The sequence below is a fragment of the Dermochelys coriacea genome, chromosome 2 (assembly GCF_009764565.3).
Source record: "Dermochelys coriacea isolate rDerCor1 chromosome 2, rDerCor1.pri.v4, whole genome shotgun sequence".
Classification (NCBI taxonomy): domain Eukaryota; kingdom Metazoa; phylum Chordata; order Testudines; family Dermochelyidae; genus Dermochelys; species Dermochelys coriacea.
The window spans coordinates 33,954,660-33,972,365 of record NC_050069.1 but is presented as its reverse complement, the minus strand read 5'-3'; the positions used below and the strand labels follow the sequence as shown (position 1 = coordinate 33,972,365).

Here is a 17,706-nt window from a genome sequence, read left to right as displayed (position 1 = left end):
GGGGGAGGCACCTTCCTTAAACTAGAGTATGTGGTATATAGTCTGCAAAATATTAGAACAAGAAAATGTCAATTTATTGATTATTAATAGATGAGAGAAGACTTTAAAAATCTAATATTTAATATCTTTAACAAACATGGCAATTGATTTTTAAAAAAAAAAAAAATTTAATTCCCCCATACACGCACACTCTGTCTCCTTTTGCTCTGGAAAATATTTGCTAAGTAAGCTAATTGTTTGGATATATTTATGAAATGTGACTTAGAAACGAATTTGACCATGCCCAGCTGGCTCCCCAGCTATAGGGGAAATGGTTCCTGATAAAAGCAGAACCTGCCAGAAACCATACAAATAGAGCAAGTACATTAGTGCATTGGATATCTGAGCCAGAAACTCTTTGCTGCCTCTTGAAAAATAGGCAGGGCTGAGAGAGGAACTTTACCAGCTCCTGAGGGAATGGATGAAATGATTGGCAGGACTCAAATCTGGGTCGGTAGAGCCACCAGGCAATGGCTACCCTCACTTGGCGGCTGGCCACTCCCTATCACCTGCAAACTTCAGCTGACTACAGGAAGTCTTGCCCAAGAGACCTTATTAGCAGTGCCTTGGAGGTTCTTGATTGGACTGTTTTCCACATATAAGCCCACAGGGCATACCAAGAAATGTCTAGGCAACAAAGCAGATCCCTTGCAAGCTGCCACAACCAACTCTGCTTCTCTTCTCCTGAACACCCAGCATTTGACCTTGGATTCTGAGCCTCGATCAGGACCTGGAACCCTGACACATGTTCTGACCTCTGGCACTGACCTGGGCCCAGAAATTTGACCTCAGGCCCCGCACAAGGATACTGACAAAGGGCCACTGAGTCTCAGCTGGCTCTGGACACAAGTTTGATCCAGACCAATACAAATAAGGGATTGGCTCTGAGACACATTGTGAAATTGAACTTCAGAAGCCAAGAAAGCCGGAAAGCTGGTTCTTTTCCCCCTGGGAAGAAGGGTGTATTTAGGTATCATATTGGCCAGCTACCTGGACCCTGAAGAGAACACTCTGGCTCTGATAGCTAATGACACCAATCCCAGCAAGGAGGCAGAATGAGCTGAACCATGAAAAGTGACCTGAGAAACCAGACAATTCTAGAAGCCCCCCTGTTCTTACATGGCTCTGACTGCCATGGGCATCCAGAAGAGCACCGAGCAAAGGCCCATCTGCCCAGGGCGCCAAACCTGCCTGTGCATCTGCTGTGGGTGCCAAACCTGAGCAATGCTGTGACCCCGTGTGCCAGGTTGCAGTGCTACTCTCTGACGTTTGGCCTGCCAAGCTCCCTCATCATAAGTCATGACTCAGGGTAGTCGCCAAGCCAAACTTGGTCAGGACTCAAGTAGATTTGCCACCTCCAAGAGATAGAAAAACTGGCCATTGCCTCCCCACCAGCCTGACCTCACCCCTGGGCCATGACTCCCTACAGCCATCCCCTCCCAGGAGCCTCTGTCCAGGGAGCCCCCTCTCCACCTTGGTTCCTGCTCCTTATTCCTCCCTGCTGGTAAGCCTCAGGTCCATCCAGCTTTCCAGTGCAGAGAAGGGCAGGAGTTTCCACCACTGCATCAGCATGCTGAGGATCTGGCAAATGGAGTGGGACCTGGGTGCCGTGCAGCAGTGCTCCCCGTGGCCATGTGGCCTTCACACAGTAGTGGAAGAAGCTACCAGTGCCCCTGCACGCAGCAATGGCTGTCAGTTGCAATATGCCGGGGGATGGGAGAAGAGGAGTTCCTGATGTAACTTACCAGTGAAAACCACCCTGGCACATTACAACTGGCATCACAGGGGAAAAAACAGCTAGGCTGACTATAAATCAGCCAGGTGTTCAGGGGTCCCCCTGACATTGCAGGCCCTGTTCAAGTGCGTTGCAGGCACACTTGTTAATCTGTGCCTGAGATTAGTTCCAGAACCACTGTTGTCCAGATTCAACAGAAACATGTTAAGTGCAAAGGCAACTTTAGAATAGGACATCGAAGATATTCCATTCAACCACATAATTCCTCATTCATCTGGTTGCAAGAGATAATGTGCAAATAAGACTGCATAAAAAACTAGGCAAAATACTATTTATTATAAGTCTCGCCTCTCCTTGAACTGGAAGTGAAAACTGCAATACATCAGGCTGTATGACACCACCTTCCAGGATGCAGGAGGCAACACAACTGGTCATTCATTAGCCCTAAGGAAAGAGGGAGCGTGGCTGTCCACCTTCCTCAGTTTTCTTTGTTTCCTCCATGTGAAAGCATGGAGGAAAGATCATCTTATTAATTTTTTTCTAGTCCTGCTGTGGGCAGCAAAAGGAACATCCAGCATGTGACAGACTTGTTCCCCTTTGTCTGAAATAGTCATTGGGCCACGACCCTGACTCTATAGTCAGTGATGAGGATACGCACATAAGGAGACCCATGTTCAAGTCCCTCTTCCACTGAATATTTATTTATACCAAGTGGAACAGCTTTAATAGATGAGGTTCACAGAGCCCACCTTCACCATAAGTAGCCCAGTAGTTAGGGCACTCACCCTGGGAAGTGAAAGATCTAGGTTCATGTCCCTGCTCTTTATTAGGCAGAGTGGAGATTTGAATATGAGTCTCTCACAGCGTGCGTAAGAACACCAACCCTGGGCTATTGGGTATAAGAAAGGTGGGGTGGCAGGGCCAATGCCACCATCTATTGTGAGAAAAGGCTGACCTGGCTTAGGTGCCTAATTCCAGGAGAAAGCTCACAGCTCTGAATCCTGAATGAAGGGAGGCGCCTCCCTTTGGCCTGGATTTAGGCACCTAAATCCTTGAGGGGGTAGAGCTTAGGCCACACCATCTCCTCAGCATTTCCTACCATCTAGGTTAGACAGCTCTCCACTAAATTTGCTGGCTTCTCAGGACCTATAAGATACCTACATCTCTCCATGCATACAACTTAGGGCTATGGATTTCTCTAGGTGGCCTGTTGCCTAAAAATTCAGCACTGCAATGTTGATCACTTTATTGATCAATGCTGTAAGGTGTTCAGTTTGCTGGAGAACGGCTCCAATATTGCTCTTCAAATGCACTGAAGTATTTCAAGAAAAATATTAAACAAACTCAAATATTAAGTTTGCAGAATTCAAAGCCCCTTCCACAATTCACACCACAGTCATGAAAATGAGGCTTATGATTTACTGTGCACTTTGCTACCTTGATGCAAAAGTGAAGAAAAACATTATTTTCCCTATAATTTAGCTGTTAGCTTTTTACAAATGGGGCACACATTAAACTGGTGTGTATGCAGAATAGGGATTAATCCTGTGAATAATACACAGGAAAATATTTCAGTGTTGGAGACTGGTAGAGTAACGCTACAGATTGCCCCTCGTGATCCTATAGAAATAGGAATATGTATGCTCTTTTTGAAGCTGAATGTTGAGGTGGAGACTACAAACAACATAGCTGTATAGTCTTTATTTGTGACTTAAATCAAAACCCTCACAATCCAAGGGCAGGCATTTCCTTTGCCAGGAGGAGAAACTGTAGACTTTTTATTTTTTTAGTGGCTGTTTCTCTGTAGCAGTCAGCACTATTATCATTCCTAAACTTTATCTTTTAGCAAAGAGAAGAAACACATTTTAAAACTTAGTACAACGTTCTCCATTTAAAGCAGATGTTGATATGCTGATAATGCAGATAATCAGATTTAGCATCTGAGAAAAGTTTGTTCCTGAACTAAATGCACTAACAAGCATGCCAGGCTTCACTGGTTAAACCATACTAAAAAAATCTTGTATTCTGGAAGCTCTCCAGGATAGCCTCATTTTGTCCCTTCTTGCTCCCACTTGTTAATTCCTGCTCAGACTGTTCAGAATGAGCATTGGCTAAAATAGCCAAATATTTATTTGCTCATTATAATTTCCTTCCCAGACAATCTGAATTCATTTGTAAAATGCCAAGTGTCTTTGGTGGAGTCCACTTCTTGAAGACTGTCTTCTGCTGCTGAATTGGTACTTCCTTTCTGCCTCTTAAAAACCAGTGTGCTTCTTTGCATCATGCTCTGTATTTGAACATTATGGGGTATATTTTCAGCCATGCTAAAGGCAGGCCTCCCTCTTTGTGGATGCAGTTGGCATCCATAAAGTTATGTGGGCAAGTCTGAGAAGTGATACCTATACATACACAAATCAACTACTCTGAATCGTCATTACTCAGAGCTGCATTCTCTGTTTTCACCCTCTAACTAGTTATATGTATACATGGTTCATACCTGGAAAAGGGAAGCCACCATTATGAGAACTTATCTCCCAAATCAGATTTGAGTTCAGAAGCATTTTAAAAAAACTCAGAAAATGTCCAGACTTGGTACACTGCTCCCACATTTCAATACTGAAACTATAGTAGACACCTAGGCTAGGTTATTGCAACTCCATGTACATATTTCCATTTACAATGCTGATGAGACCCATAAACTCTAGTTTTAACTTCTTAGTAACAGCACCAGAAAAATGTTTTGAAATCTTCAGAACACATGCATTACCAACCAAAGCAACAGCATAACTTTATTGCTGTAAACCTTAACTCTCTCACAACCCACACCATTAACACATATCTCAGCTTGTATGGTAATCTCCCCAAAGCAGGATCATTGTCTTTTGTCTATAATGTGCCATGTACATGTAAAGCATGGTTTAAATAATGGAATGGAACTCTTATGTTTCTAAAGTTCTGAACCAGTTAGACTGGATTCCTATTTGAGGTTGGATTTTTTTTTAAATAAATCAAAGCAACTTTAAAATTAATATATAATTTATGATCTGTAGCTCTACAGTATCTAAACTGTTTTTTAAAATATTTTCTTAGTCCATAAAGTATTGTAAGATAGAGATGTTTAGGGTACATACTCTTCAGCTATTATACAAGGATTTTGGAACTACACATTTGCGGCCTTCACCAGAGATCATTAAATGAATAGGCCAAATAATTGATTGTATACACAGTAAATTTAGACCTATTTTTTTTTTTAAATTCAAGTTTGGTTCTCATTAGTGGAGGCCTAGCTGCTAATTGGTATTTTGTGCATTTTTGGAGTTTAGCTTTACACAAGAAGTGTTAAACATATTTCTGTTCTTTACTGTCTAGCATCAGTATGACAGAATGGCCAGAGCAGGAGAACCTAGAACAAAAGTTTCAGAGTAGCAGCCGTGTTAGTCTGTATTCGCAAAAAGAAAAGGAGTACTTGTGGCACCTTAGAGACTAACAACTTTATTAGAGCATAAGCTTTCGTGAGCTACAGCTCACTTCATCGGATGCATTTGGCCAAATGCATCCGATGAAGTGAGCTGTAGCTCACGAAAGCTTATGCTCTAATAAAGTTGTTAGTCTCTAAGGTGCCACAAGTACTCCTTTTCTTTTTGCTAGAACAAAAGGAATCTGGATAGATAGCTTTCTTATCAGGCTTCCCCCAGCCAAAGTTTCTGTAGCCAGAGTTCTAAACAGAAAGCATAAGCTATTAGACATCAGCAGAAGTTCTCAACACAGAAAAGCTTCAGGCTTCTTTCAGCCTAGAATGCACACAAACATAACAGAGCTTTCTACAGCACACACTGTATATTGGAACATGTCAGGGTGATTGATTTTCCGCTATAAGGATCTCCCAAATCCATTCTCCAGGAAGGGGGAATATAAAAACAGCATAAAGAGATGCTCACTGCAATTAGACTTGTCAGAATTTCCCTCTAAACTCCTGTAACCAATTAGGACCTGGTTGCAGTATCCAGGGGAGCCCTCCTCTCTGCAATGCTGCCAGTTTTCAGAGGAGCATCTAGCCATGTGGAGTAAAATTTAACTTAATGTGCAAGATACAATATTGGTCACAATTCCTGGTCAGACACTAAAATGATGAAAATCTTTGCATTTCTCATTAAAGTCGCATATCATTTACTAGCCTATACCACTGCACTTGCAACCTTCTTGAAAGCTTTTTGTATTACCACAGATGTAACCATATAACCAAAGATCTTTGAGACCAAGGTGTGCAAGCAGCAGGAGAGTTTGTTCTCTATCTTGGTCGATTCTTGAGGCAGAGTTACCCATTGGGTATTGGTGTTGTGCTGAAATTCCTGAAAGAAGGAATTGCCCTATATGCTGTCTACCCACCTCTGTTCCTGGACTGATGTATGTCGTGTAAATAAAACTAGTTATTCTTAGGCCTGGCCTACAGTAGGAAATTAATTCAGTATAACTACATCACTCAGGGGAATGAAAACTCCATAGCCTAAGTGACCGAGATAAACCAACCTAATCCCCAGCACAGACAACACTAGGTCAACAGGAATGTTCTCCCATCTACCACGTCTTGGGAAGGTGGAATACTAATACTGACAGGAGAAGCCCTACCATCAGCCTAATTAGCATCTCCACAGAAGTGGTGCAGCAGTGCAGCTGTACTGTTTTAAGACCAGACAAGCTCTAAGAATGTAAGTGTCACCATTTCCTCCTCCACCGGAAGCAAGTCTGAAAGACCCTAGACATCTACTATCACTTGTCAGAGGTGCAGCAATACAGTAAGCTATTCATCCAAAAAACCAAGAGAAGATATGTTCTCTTCTCTTGTTGATAAACCATCACCCAACAATGCTATTGGCTACTTTGGGGGCAATGGGGAGAGTAGGAGACCCTGTAATCATATGAAAGGATTTTGAGCTGCTCTGTTTTGTTTCTTAAGCACAGTACTGAAAACATTGCTTTGCCACCATTAACTGAATATAGGGGAAGAACTGAAATAAAATTAACTAAAATTAGTAAAAAAAATATGGAGTGGCAGCAGTAGACTGACATTACAGTGCATAAGTTAACAATTAAGCATATGCTAAAAGAAATAAGGTGATGGGTTATAGTTTAAAAGTTTGGTAATTTAAGTGTGCATACAATGTTGGCACATAGCCCAGGACAGTGAATTGGCAGTTTCAAGCAGTTTGGCCTATGGCTGGTGTGTTGGGAGGGAGAGTAAGGACTGAGGTTAGGTAAAGGTCACTCCAAAATGAAGCGAGGGGTCAGTCAGACATGCTCAGTCCAAAACTAAGTGAGGGTTCCCAAACCACAGTAGTAAACATCCCATAATACTAAGTCTTTATTTGACACTTAGACTTAGCATTTATGATTTGGTCCATACTCATAGACCAATCAGAGAGGGTCTCAAGGTGATTGGACAACAGGTATGCTAATACTAGGATTGGCAAACAAGCCAATCAGAACAGGCCAAAAATTGTATAAAAGACAGAGAGCAAGCATGCAAGTGTCAGTCAAGTCAGGAGCAGGAGGAGGAGCAGGAGCACCAGAAGAAACCTAAAAGAGCAAAGGAGTCAGAAGTAGCAGCAGAAGCAACTGCAGGTTGACAGCAGCAATGCTGCTGAGGCAGAGCAGAAGGATCCTTAGACAGAGCAAAGAGAAGCCTACAGAGAGTAAACATCTATAGTATAGAACAGTGATTCTCAAACTGTGGGTCAGGACTCAAAAGTGGGTCACAACCCCGTTTTAATGGGGTCACCAGAGCTGGTGGTTAGACTTGCTGGGGCCTAGGGCCAAAGCACAAGTCCTACCACCCTGGGCCAAAGCCTGAGCTCCATGGCCCTGTGGCTCAGTTTACAGTTCCCCCCCAACTGGGGCTGAAGCCATGGGGCTTTGGCCCACCCTCCTTGGGCAGCACGGCGTGGGCAGGCTCAGGCTTCAGTCCATCCTCCTGGGGTCATGTAGTAATCTTTGTTGTCAGAAGAGGATCGTGGTGCAGTGAAGTTTGAGAACCCATGGTGATAGGGTTAATGAATGTGTATGCTTTGGATAATAAAAATGAGTATTTGTTACTATATATAAAGTTTAGAGTTTATTAAGATTGCTGTCAGTGTCCTGCATAGGACTGAGATCTGCAGAATATAATCCCTTAAACTATTCCAACTATGACATTATGGTCTTGGGTAGTTTAATTTGTATACCTGTGCTAAGGGATTTAAGTTTTAATTTAGGCTTAGATTAGTTACACTAAATAAAGAAAATAGTTTGTTTTGGAAAAGTACTGCATTGGTGTCAGTCCTTTGAGCAGATGGCTCTATCAGTGTCCTCCCTTTGAACAGATCTAGTCTGCTCTGATTTCAGAGTAGCAGCCGTGTTAGTCTGTATTTGCAAAAAGAAAAGGGAGGACTTGTGGCACCTTAGAGACTAATACATTTATTTGAGCATAAGCTTTCGTGAGCTACAGCTCACTTCATCAGAGTTTCCTGAAGGACATAGGGAAATCCTTGGTAAACCCTGGCAATTCTACTCGGGCAGCCCCCTCATTTCACCTTGCAGGAACAGATTAATATATCAACATCTTGGGAACCCAGAGGTAAGCAATAGGAAGGCTACTCTGGGATCCTTGAGTGTGTTCTTGGGGTAACAGAAAGTGATGTACAATTAACATTTGATGTAACTTTTTTTTTTCCTTGATGTAACTCTGTCTCTACCTAGGAAGGTGAGGATCCATACTACAAAACTGTTGAAACATACATGGCATTTTGAAACTATTTTCCTAAATAACAGGAACATATTTAACTGAAAAGTTAATCTAAAGCAGCAATTCCGCATTCCAATAATGTGAGTTAAATAAATGTTGCTAACTATTTCTCAAGAACTAACCACCCAAATAATCAAAATGTGGCTGAACATGTTACAGAAGTTTCCAAATATTTGTTACAGCTGTCCCAATAAAATATACTTAATCAAACAGCAATATTTTATTCTAAATATCTGCTTTTAGAATAAAGTAGATAGTAAACCTTTAAAAATTGTGAATTTTACATGTTAAGTAATGAAACCACAATCAAATGCCTTATCTGCATCTATTAAACTTTAATCATCATATATACTCTGCCACCTGAGAAATGGTTGAGCTTCCATAACACTGAGTCATCTGTTGGCAAAGACACATCAGAACTCTTATTTCATGATGTAGCCAGAACAGAACCACCTGGGATCTCTGTAATAGCAAGAGCTATAGCCCTGTTTAGCTGAGGTTGTTAATCCTGTCAAAATGTTTTCTTCCTAAGAAAAATCTGATACTGGATGACATCCAAGACCATTAGCTCTTAAGGTTCCAGAGTAGCTGGAAAGATATTTAACTCTAAATCAGCTAAACGACCAGTTATCTTTTTATCAATATCATTTAAAGACACTTCTGAATAGGGCTGATCAAAAAAATTTCCATAAACTGTTATTGAAGGAAAACGGATTTGACAGACAAAACATTTCATGTTGATATTTTCAATTGAAACTAAGTGGTCTGACTTTCCTGAATTGAAATGTTTCATTTCTGCTCAGTTCAACATTGAACTGTGTTCTCCTGAACTGCTAGTGCCTCATGACAGATGTAGTTCTGGTGCCTCAGAATTCTGTTCCACTCTATGTGTCTGGGGCTCACTGGCCTAGACTAAATCTCTGACAATGCACCACAGCCATGTGACTCTCATGATACATTGCAATGAGTCAGCAACAATGGAGACTGTGGTGAATAATGGGTGACGTAGTCCCAAAAAGGAGGGCAGTTCTTGTGAGAAAATGGGGGCATGAGACACAAGGAATACAATTCCTAGGAGGCACCACAGAAGTTCAGGTAGACAGATTAATGTCAAACTGCCCTGAAACAAAACACTTATTTGGTTTAACAAACTGAAATATTTCATTTGGATTTGCCCAATGGAACATTTCCAATTTCTGATGAAGTCAACTTCCTGGAAATTTTTCGAAGAAAATGAACTTTCCATTTTTTTGCATTGAAATTTTCTATGGAAGAAAATTCTGACCAGCTCTATCCATGACTCATGTGTTGAGTGGAAGTCAAATTATTTTACCACAAACTTTCTCACATAAAATATTACTGCAAATATGAAAACAAAGACATCTAGATTTGTACTCATGGAAGAAATGGAGTTGTTTCTATAAGACATATTATTATTGTAGGATAATTAGAAGCTGTTAAATATAGAGGCAGTATCTTCAGACACCAATATATAGTTCTCCTCTGAAAATTACCTTTGTAAACATAGAATCATGAGCTATCTGTTTGTTAGTTCTTGATACTTGCCATATAAAGCATGCTCCAGTTACAGGCGACTTTTTTCCTATCAGCTGTGAAAATGCAATCTGAGCTTTGAAACTCAAGGTGGGTTTTTACCTCCTAATGCTTCACAGTCAATAACGAAGGTTCTGCAGGCCAGATACCCTCAAGTTATTACCATACTATCCCATTGTCTTTGAAATTCTGTCCTCAGTGCCACCGGTGCAGTACCCTTGCCTTCAGTATGTTTGCACAGGTGAGAAAGCTTGGAACTTACTGAATTATTTTGTGGATGGTGATGGAGGAACAGAATCCAGCTTGCTCTCACTTAGTAGGGTTAACAAGAGGTAATATAAACAGTTCAAATATACTTTAATTACCAAAGACAGGGAACAGATCTCTGAATATACACACAAAGGGCACAAAGTTGTTGAATACACAGCAGCCTTCTGATGCTTTTCAGAATAAAAGTGCATGTAAGCGTCTCCTTTAACACACTTTTTGAAATTATGTTAGGAGAGATGAGCATTTGTTTTCTAAATATAACATGTCCAACAAAATATTTACTTTTTCATTTTAAAATTTTACAGAAAAGTTTCCCCATTTTAAAATTTTACAGGAAAGGTTAGCAGTTGGAGTTAATTGACACAGGGACAGAGGCAATAACTGAAGCTTTACCCTGCTGTTCCTTCAATTCCTGATAGGTAGGAAGTGTCTGCTCCTAGTGCTGCAGAGAAATTTAAGAGTACTGGAAAACAGTTTCCAAAATCCAACTCAAACAGCACAGAAGTTGAAGTCCTCCTCCCTCCAGTTATACATCTGTGTCACAGAGACAACTCCCTTCCCCTTCAAACTTAGGACTTTTCCCCTTGAAGCTCAGGAGTTTAATGGGACACTCATCTCTTGGGCCCATCTCCTTTCTCGCCTACAAAATAATTAGTCACAAAATGGCAATCATTGTTTCTATAATGATACAGACAAACTGGAGGGAGTTCTGAGAAGAACAACAAACATTTTCAAAGGCTGGAGGGACTGACTTACAATGAAAGATTAAAAGGGCCAGGGATGTATAGCTTGCCAAGCAATGATTAATGGGGGATGTGAGAACAGTCTACAAATAGATGGAGGGTGTAAACATTAAGGAAGGAGAATAATAATTTACAGAGGTACACAGGGGACAGAAGTATGACTAACGAGATGAAAGGGAACATTTATGCTGAATTTGAGAGAGAACTTCCAAATATTTGCCAGTAGAATATTTCTGGCTAGGGATCTATGCAAATAACAGCACTTGGGACCCTTAATAATTAGACTAGATGAAACACTAAAAAGTTTACTGTAGACAACAGCTTGGCATTGGCAGGAGGATGGACTGGATAAACTAAATAGTCTTTTCCATCTGTAACTCCTGTGATCCTATGAGACATGTTACACCAATGCAACAGGGTAATATATATAACATTTAGCAGAATACAAATGTGACATTTCCAATTGGAAATAATAATTTATAGAACTGACAATCAAAATATTGTCAGGTAACCTGTTTGAAGTCATTAGTGTCACCCTACTTTAAAGCAGGAAAGAAGTGAGGCCCTATGTGAAACCATCTTTTACTTGCAGCCCAGGCTATATCTGCAAGCTCTGAGGAAGAGATGAAGGGTTCCTCTTCATAAGTTATATGTGATGCATAGCCATACAGACAGATGGGTAACATCTCAGTCCATCATAAATATGGAACTGAAGCAATTAATATGGAAGGTAAATGCAACTCTACTCCTTCTCCTGCAAGGATCTATGAAATCAGAAAAAAAAATGCTTCTGAAGTTATCATGTACAATGCAGACCACATAAATAGTAACTGAAATGTAAACTAAATGTACAGAAATAGAAAACATATGTCAAAAGCATATTTACTTGACCCTATTCCACCAAAAATATCCTTATTTCCTGTTCGCAGTTTAATTCATCACAATCTACAATCGTCTTTAGTTATATTATCTAATACATATCCCACATGTTGCTGTGAGTATATACACTCAGAACATTAGAAGAAAAGTTTTATTATCATACCCTCTTAACAGATATTTACAGAGATTATGATTCTTAAAGTCACTAAATATTATTTCCCTTACAGTTTCCTTTATTTTCCCAAGTTAAAAACTCAGAACATGTAATATTAGAACAATGCCATATTTGTAAAGAGCACTGACTCTATTCTCTCTAAGCCAGATTGTACTTGATTTCTTGCTTCCCAAAATATTACAATTGGACTAAACATTTCTGGTGACCAATCATTTAACATACTAAAATATGATCAAATAATGGCATCTTAGGACTTATCTCCATGGCAAGTTACTGCACGACAAGCCAGGGTGTGAATCTACAGTGGACCAGCCTACCACACAGTAAAGGTCCATGTGAACACTGCTGCAGCTCAGTAAAAGTCCATAGTGAAGCTTAGCATATTACTACTTGAAGGCACAGTATGCCCACTCTGGGACTTTCAGTGTGATGCAGCAATGTCTAAAGGGGACATTACTGTGCAGCAAGCTCATGCACTGTAGTTTCACACCCTGGCTTGCTGCACAGTAACTTGCCATGTAGACAAACGCTGAGACCACTATTGTGCAAACAGTTAAAATATGAAAGATACAGCAAAGAGTCAGATTCAACTTTGGAGCTGAACTCATATTGGACAGAGAAAAGGCCACCTCCTTCCATCCAATGTCTCTTGAGAGAGAGGGTACCTTTAAACGGTGTCCAGAGTTCTATAGGATCACACACCACGATTTACTTATCATAAGCACTCTGTACAAAACTATTCAAGATGAGCCCTTAACCCTGAGACTCCGGAAAGACAAGCAGGAATCTCCATGAAGTGGAACGCCAAGAGATAGCTGCTATATTTAGTAGCTATAAGATGCTTGGAAATAGTAGGATTCCACAACTACAGTCAATACTGCAGGCCTTCCATACTGAACAGAACCCTTGCATACCCTACAACGTATTTTCTTGATCATCTAGTGCAGGGGCTTTCAACCAAGAGGTACATGTAGCCCTTGGGGCATGCAGAAGTCTTCCAGGGGGTAGGTCAACTCATCCAGATCAACGTTTCTCAACCTGGGGGTTGCGACCCGGGATGGGAGGTCACATGTGCAGGTCTGGCATTAGGGGATGGCAACCACACCACAGGAGGCTCCACAAAGCTAAGTTGCATGTTTCAGCTCTGCGTGGTGGGGCACAGGCTTCAGGGGTACAGTAATCTGGAAAGGTTTAGAACCACTGACTAGTGAATAAAATCTTCAATATGTGGTCAAAGAACTTAACTTGATTATGACCCATGAATTTCTTGACTCAATATGAGAAGGCTTACCATAGCTCCTTACAATTGAAACAGTGCCATAGGGGATCCTCTGTGAGTCTTTCTTGCCTTGGATACAGACAACGCTCACTCCAGGACACTTCCATCATCATTGTGCTTTATTATACTGTTCTAGCATGCCATTGCTTGTAGTGCTATCTACATATTTACACATCCCAGCCAGCTCCCCCCTCTTGCTTGTGGGGGAAAGGTGGTAGTGGTGGCAGCCTCAGCCAGCTCTGCCTTCCTTCAGGGTCTCTACCCCTTTCTAGGGCTTCCTTCCTCTCTATTTATCTGCTCCCAGCTGCTGGGGCTGCTTCTCCCTCTAATTAGCCATTCAACTGTGGCTCCATGTGTTAATTGATCCTCTATTTAGGTCCCAATTAACCTTTATTAGTGGGGATTTGAATGACAGGGTACTGGGTCAGCTCCTGCCTCATGATTCCTGTCACACAGAGGAGACAAAGGATCTAATCCATGGGCTGGATGGGTAGACCTGATTTTTTTCCCTTCTTTTAAAACTCAGATCGATAAGAGTTATAGACCCCAGATATTAAACATTTCTGAAACAGTGTTGCTTCTGCACTGAGGCACCCACATGAATACTGTGGGCCAACAACAGATTCTGTAGAGCAAATTATCAGGACTTTGACTGAAAATCACCTGTAAAAATCCATTTTCAGGGAACTCTCAACATAACTGCATAGGTGATGGAACTGCCACACCCCTTGGGCTTGAAGTGCTTTCCATCATATCCAGGGTTCACAGTTTGGTTCAGTGGTTCTCAGCACCTCCACTATACAGATTGTTCCAGCACCCCTGCATAACTGGACATTAAATGCATGAATTCTTGTTTGAATACTCAACTTCACCCATGTGTCTCAAATCACAAGGGGGAAGGGGTTGGGGTGGAAACCTATATGGTTGTATCTGTCCTATCTAGAGTTTGAACTGGAGAAAAAAAATCTGGTATTCTCCCAAACTCCACCCCATAAACTAACCTCCATGCACCAGAAACACCAAAAGAAGGCCTCAAAACAAGTAGTAATTCAAAGTACATTGTATAGATCTTCATAATGTGATAATCCCCTTACTTTATTTTGTACCAGCAGAAAAATAGTTAACAAATCAGATCTCATCATTATCACTTTTGGACCACAGAATTAGCACACTACTGAAATCAACAGGCCAATTTACACATATCAGCTATCAGTTCAGACTGTCTGCAAATGGAAGCAAACATGATTACGTTGGTTTACATGTCGTTTGCATTCTGAAAGTTATTGAGGGGCACTAAAGATTTAGCAAGAATAGACTCTGGGGCACAAGATGGTAGCCTCCAGGAAAAAATACCAGCTCACTGAGCTACCATGAATCAGCCCAATTCAAACTCTGATTCTGCCCTTCCTGCCTGCCTCCTCTCTTCCCCCCCACAAATATCCATCAATGCAGGACTGCTCCCCCAGTGCATTTCCAAGTGGGTTTTTTCCCCTGTTTAGTTTAAATGTCTCAGGAGGCAGGGCTCTCATCACTCCCCTTGGGCAATTCTTCCACACCATAACAGATCTTACTCCCAGGATGTTTTTTCCTGATATTTAGACCAAGTTTTCCCCTTTCTTAATGTGTCAGCTAATTACCCTTGAAAAAGTCATGGAAAATGGAAAGCCCAACTCTGAAACAAGAGCAGGGCTTTACAAATTGTAAATAAACACATGAATAATAAAAAAGATTAATAGTGGATGTATGTTAAAGTGTAGTACAACTAATTTGAAAGCAGTATCAGGAGTCTGTATGGTAGTTTCTTGTTTGGGCTACATTTAAATTGCTGACAAAATGGTATCAAATTATTTTTCAAAGGAGAGAGTGTTCTGCTGCTAGTTTTGTAAACAAAACTTTAGTGGTTTCAAATGAACACTATAAGCTGACAAGTTTTTAACCACATGATAAACAGGTATATTGGTATAAAATATTGTATTGATGTGACAACAATATTCATTGGCTATTAATCTAGTCAAATATTGCTGATTTGTTATATTAAAAGTAAAAATGATTTGCCTCACATTTCCTCCCTGTAAACAAGGATTAAAATTCTTATGTTTTCACTTTGTGTACGAATAGCACTTAAATTTGCAAGCAAAGTAGAGTTGCAAGTAGTATATGTATTTCCAGCTATTCAAAATTTGGATCACATAAAGCACTATCATCAACCATAGATGCAACATATTGAGTTTTATGGTTTACTAACAGAAAAGGTTAACAATCAGTCATAAATGAAAGTGGTAAAAGATAAAATTAGCTAAATCTAAGCAATAATGCTTGACTTATTCAGTATGCCCTGTCTTTTTAAAAAAGACATAGGGTAGCTTGTAGTTTTGTTTAATGTGGTTTAAAGAGCTGAACATTTTTACCCAGCACATAAACATATTGTATGTGTTGTACATACAATAAATGAAGACGCTGCATCGAGAGAGAAAGAGAAATTTTAAACTATTAGGATGAGATAGGTAGAAGTGTAGGGGGAGAAGAAAAAGTTCCACTATGCATTGCCACCCCTCCTGCCCCCCACTCCCCAGTGGACTGGCTCTGTGTGCAGTAGTGTGGTTCTGCTGCCTTTTTGCCCATGTATAATTGCACAAGGTAGAGTAAGGGCAGCATTTTCTCTCTTGCTTGGACTATATAGCTCTGTTTTCCCAGTTATAAATGGGACTTAAATTAGAAAAGGCTCAAAAAATTGTTTAGTGGGAAGTGTTCTTACCTCCTGGACAGTGCCTCACAGCCATTTTACATCTTCTGGACTCTGCAATGGTTGGGCAAGGTATTGTGTCCTTTACCGGCTTTTTCACAATTTGCCTTGTTCTTGTTTCCAGACCCCATTTAAATCCACAGGTTTTGTTATTTCTGCTGCAAGTTCCCCATTCACTCCATGGACCCACTTCACAGCCTTCTGATAAAGCAAAACAGGTCATAAATTAGTGGGCTTTGTCTGTATCCGTGTCTCTTTCTTTCACAATACATGGCAACTCGAACTAGCAAGAGTATTAAATTAGAAGTTTCAGAGTAGCAGCCATGTTAGTCTGTATTCGCAAAAAGAAAAGGAGTACTTGTGGCACCTTAGAGACTAACAAATTTATTTGATGATAAGCTTTCGTGAGCTACAGCTCACTTCATCGGATGCATTCAGTGGAAAATACAGTGGGGAGATTTATATACATAGAGAACATGAAACAATGGGTGTTACCATACACACTGTAACCAGAGTGATCTCTTAAGGTGAGCTGTGATTGCTTGTAAAATTTATTGTTCGGTGAAATCTCAGATTATGATTTTAGTGTGTAGTTTTTATAAGGTAATTGTGTCAGAACCCTGAATTAACCTAAAAACTGACACAGGCAACAACTACCCAACCACAGATTCTTTGTAACAATTCCCTCTTCATGGCTTTCCTTATTTTCATGGCTTTGTAACAATTCTCTCATCAAATGGTGCCTGTTTTATATTTGACACTAATGTATCCAGAAGATTCTAGCTTGTATTTTTAGGTTGTTTATCCTTTGAAACTAAAAATGTTCATCCAGAAGTTACAATCTATGTCTTCTGCTCAAGCCGTGTACAAAGTAGTTTTTGTACCAAAAAGAATGGTCTTTTGAAACTTTAATCGGTGGGCATATTCTGAGAGTGTTGTTCACATAAAGGCTCAGTTTTTATAAAAATGAAAACAGAGTCTCACATGACATGATTCCAGGTGTGAGGCAAATCCACAACCAAACCAGGGCTGCTCACTCAGCTGCCTCTCCAACAGATCCATGACCAGGTCTGCGGCTGCTGCTGAAGAGGAGGACTTCCTTGCAGAGCCCTGCTACACAACATCCTGCTTAGTGTGCAGGTGGTGGAGTCCCTCTCGGTACACTGGAAGTTGATCCTGACTAGTGCCACCAGGATCAGAGACCTCCTAGACTATGACTGAAGGGACTGGGTGGACTCCATAGTGCTCAGCCACTGCATGGAACTCACCACCCTTGTGTTCCTCATCGTTTGCTCCAGGAGGTGAGGGCAGCCTTATTGCCCACCTATTGCACTTTCCTCAACTCCTGCAGGCGGATACTCCCCACCTGCACCTCACCCCGGCCCTCCGGACCTCACCATCGGGCCCCTGCCCTGCAAGCCTCCCCAGCCATCCCTGACATACCACCTGAACCAGCTGCACAACATGCAGCTGATCTGCCTCTGAATCACCCCCAGGAAACATCTGTATGC

At 41.0% G+C, this 17,706-nt stretch overlaps 1 protein-coding gene across 3 annotated transcripts in view; it reads right to left on the bottom strand.

The window, feature by feature from the left end:
* The window catches only part of RSPO2 (R-spondin 2), a 169,689-nt gene that overhangs the window by 57,402 nt on the left and 94,581 nt on the right, over positions 1-17,706 (bottom strand). For 2 of the 3 annotated variants that reach the window (XM_043507424.1, XM_043507426.1), the window contains one exon: positions 16,208-16,396. In XM_043507424.1, the coding sequence (XP_043363359.1) occupies positions 16,208-16,396 (189 nt within the window). The remainder of the gene's footprint in view (positions 1-16,207; positions 16,397-17,706) is intronic. The other variant, XM_043507425.1, reaches the window with a different exon arrangement.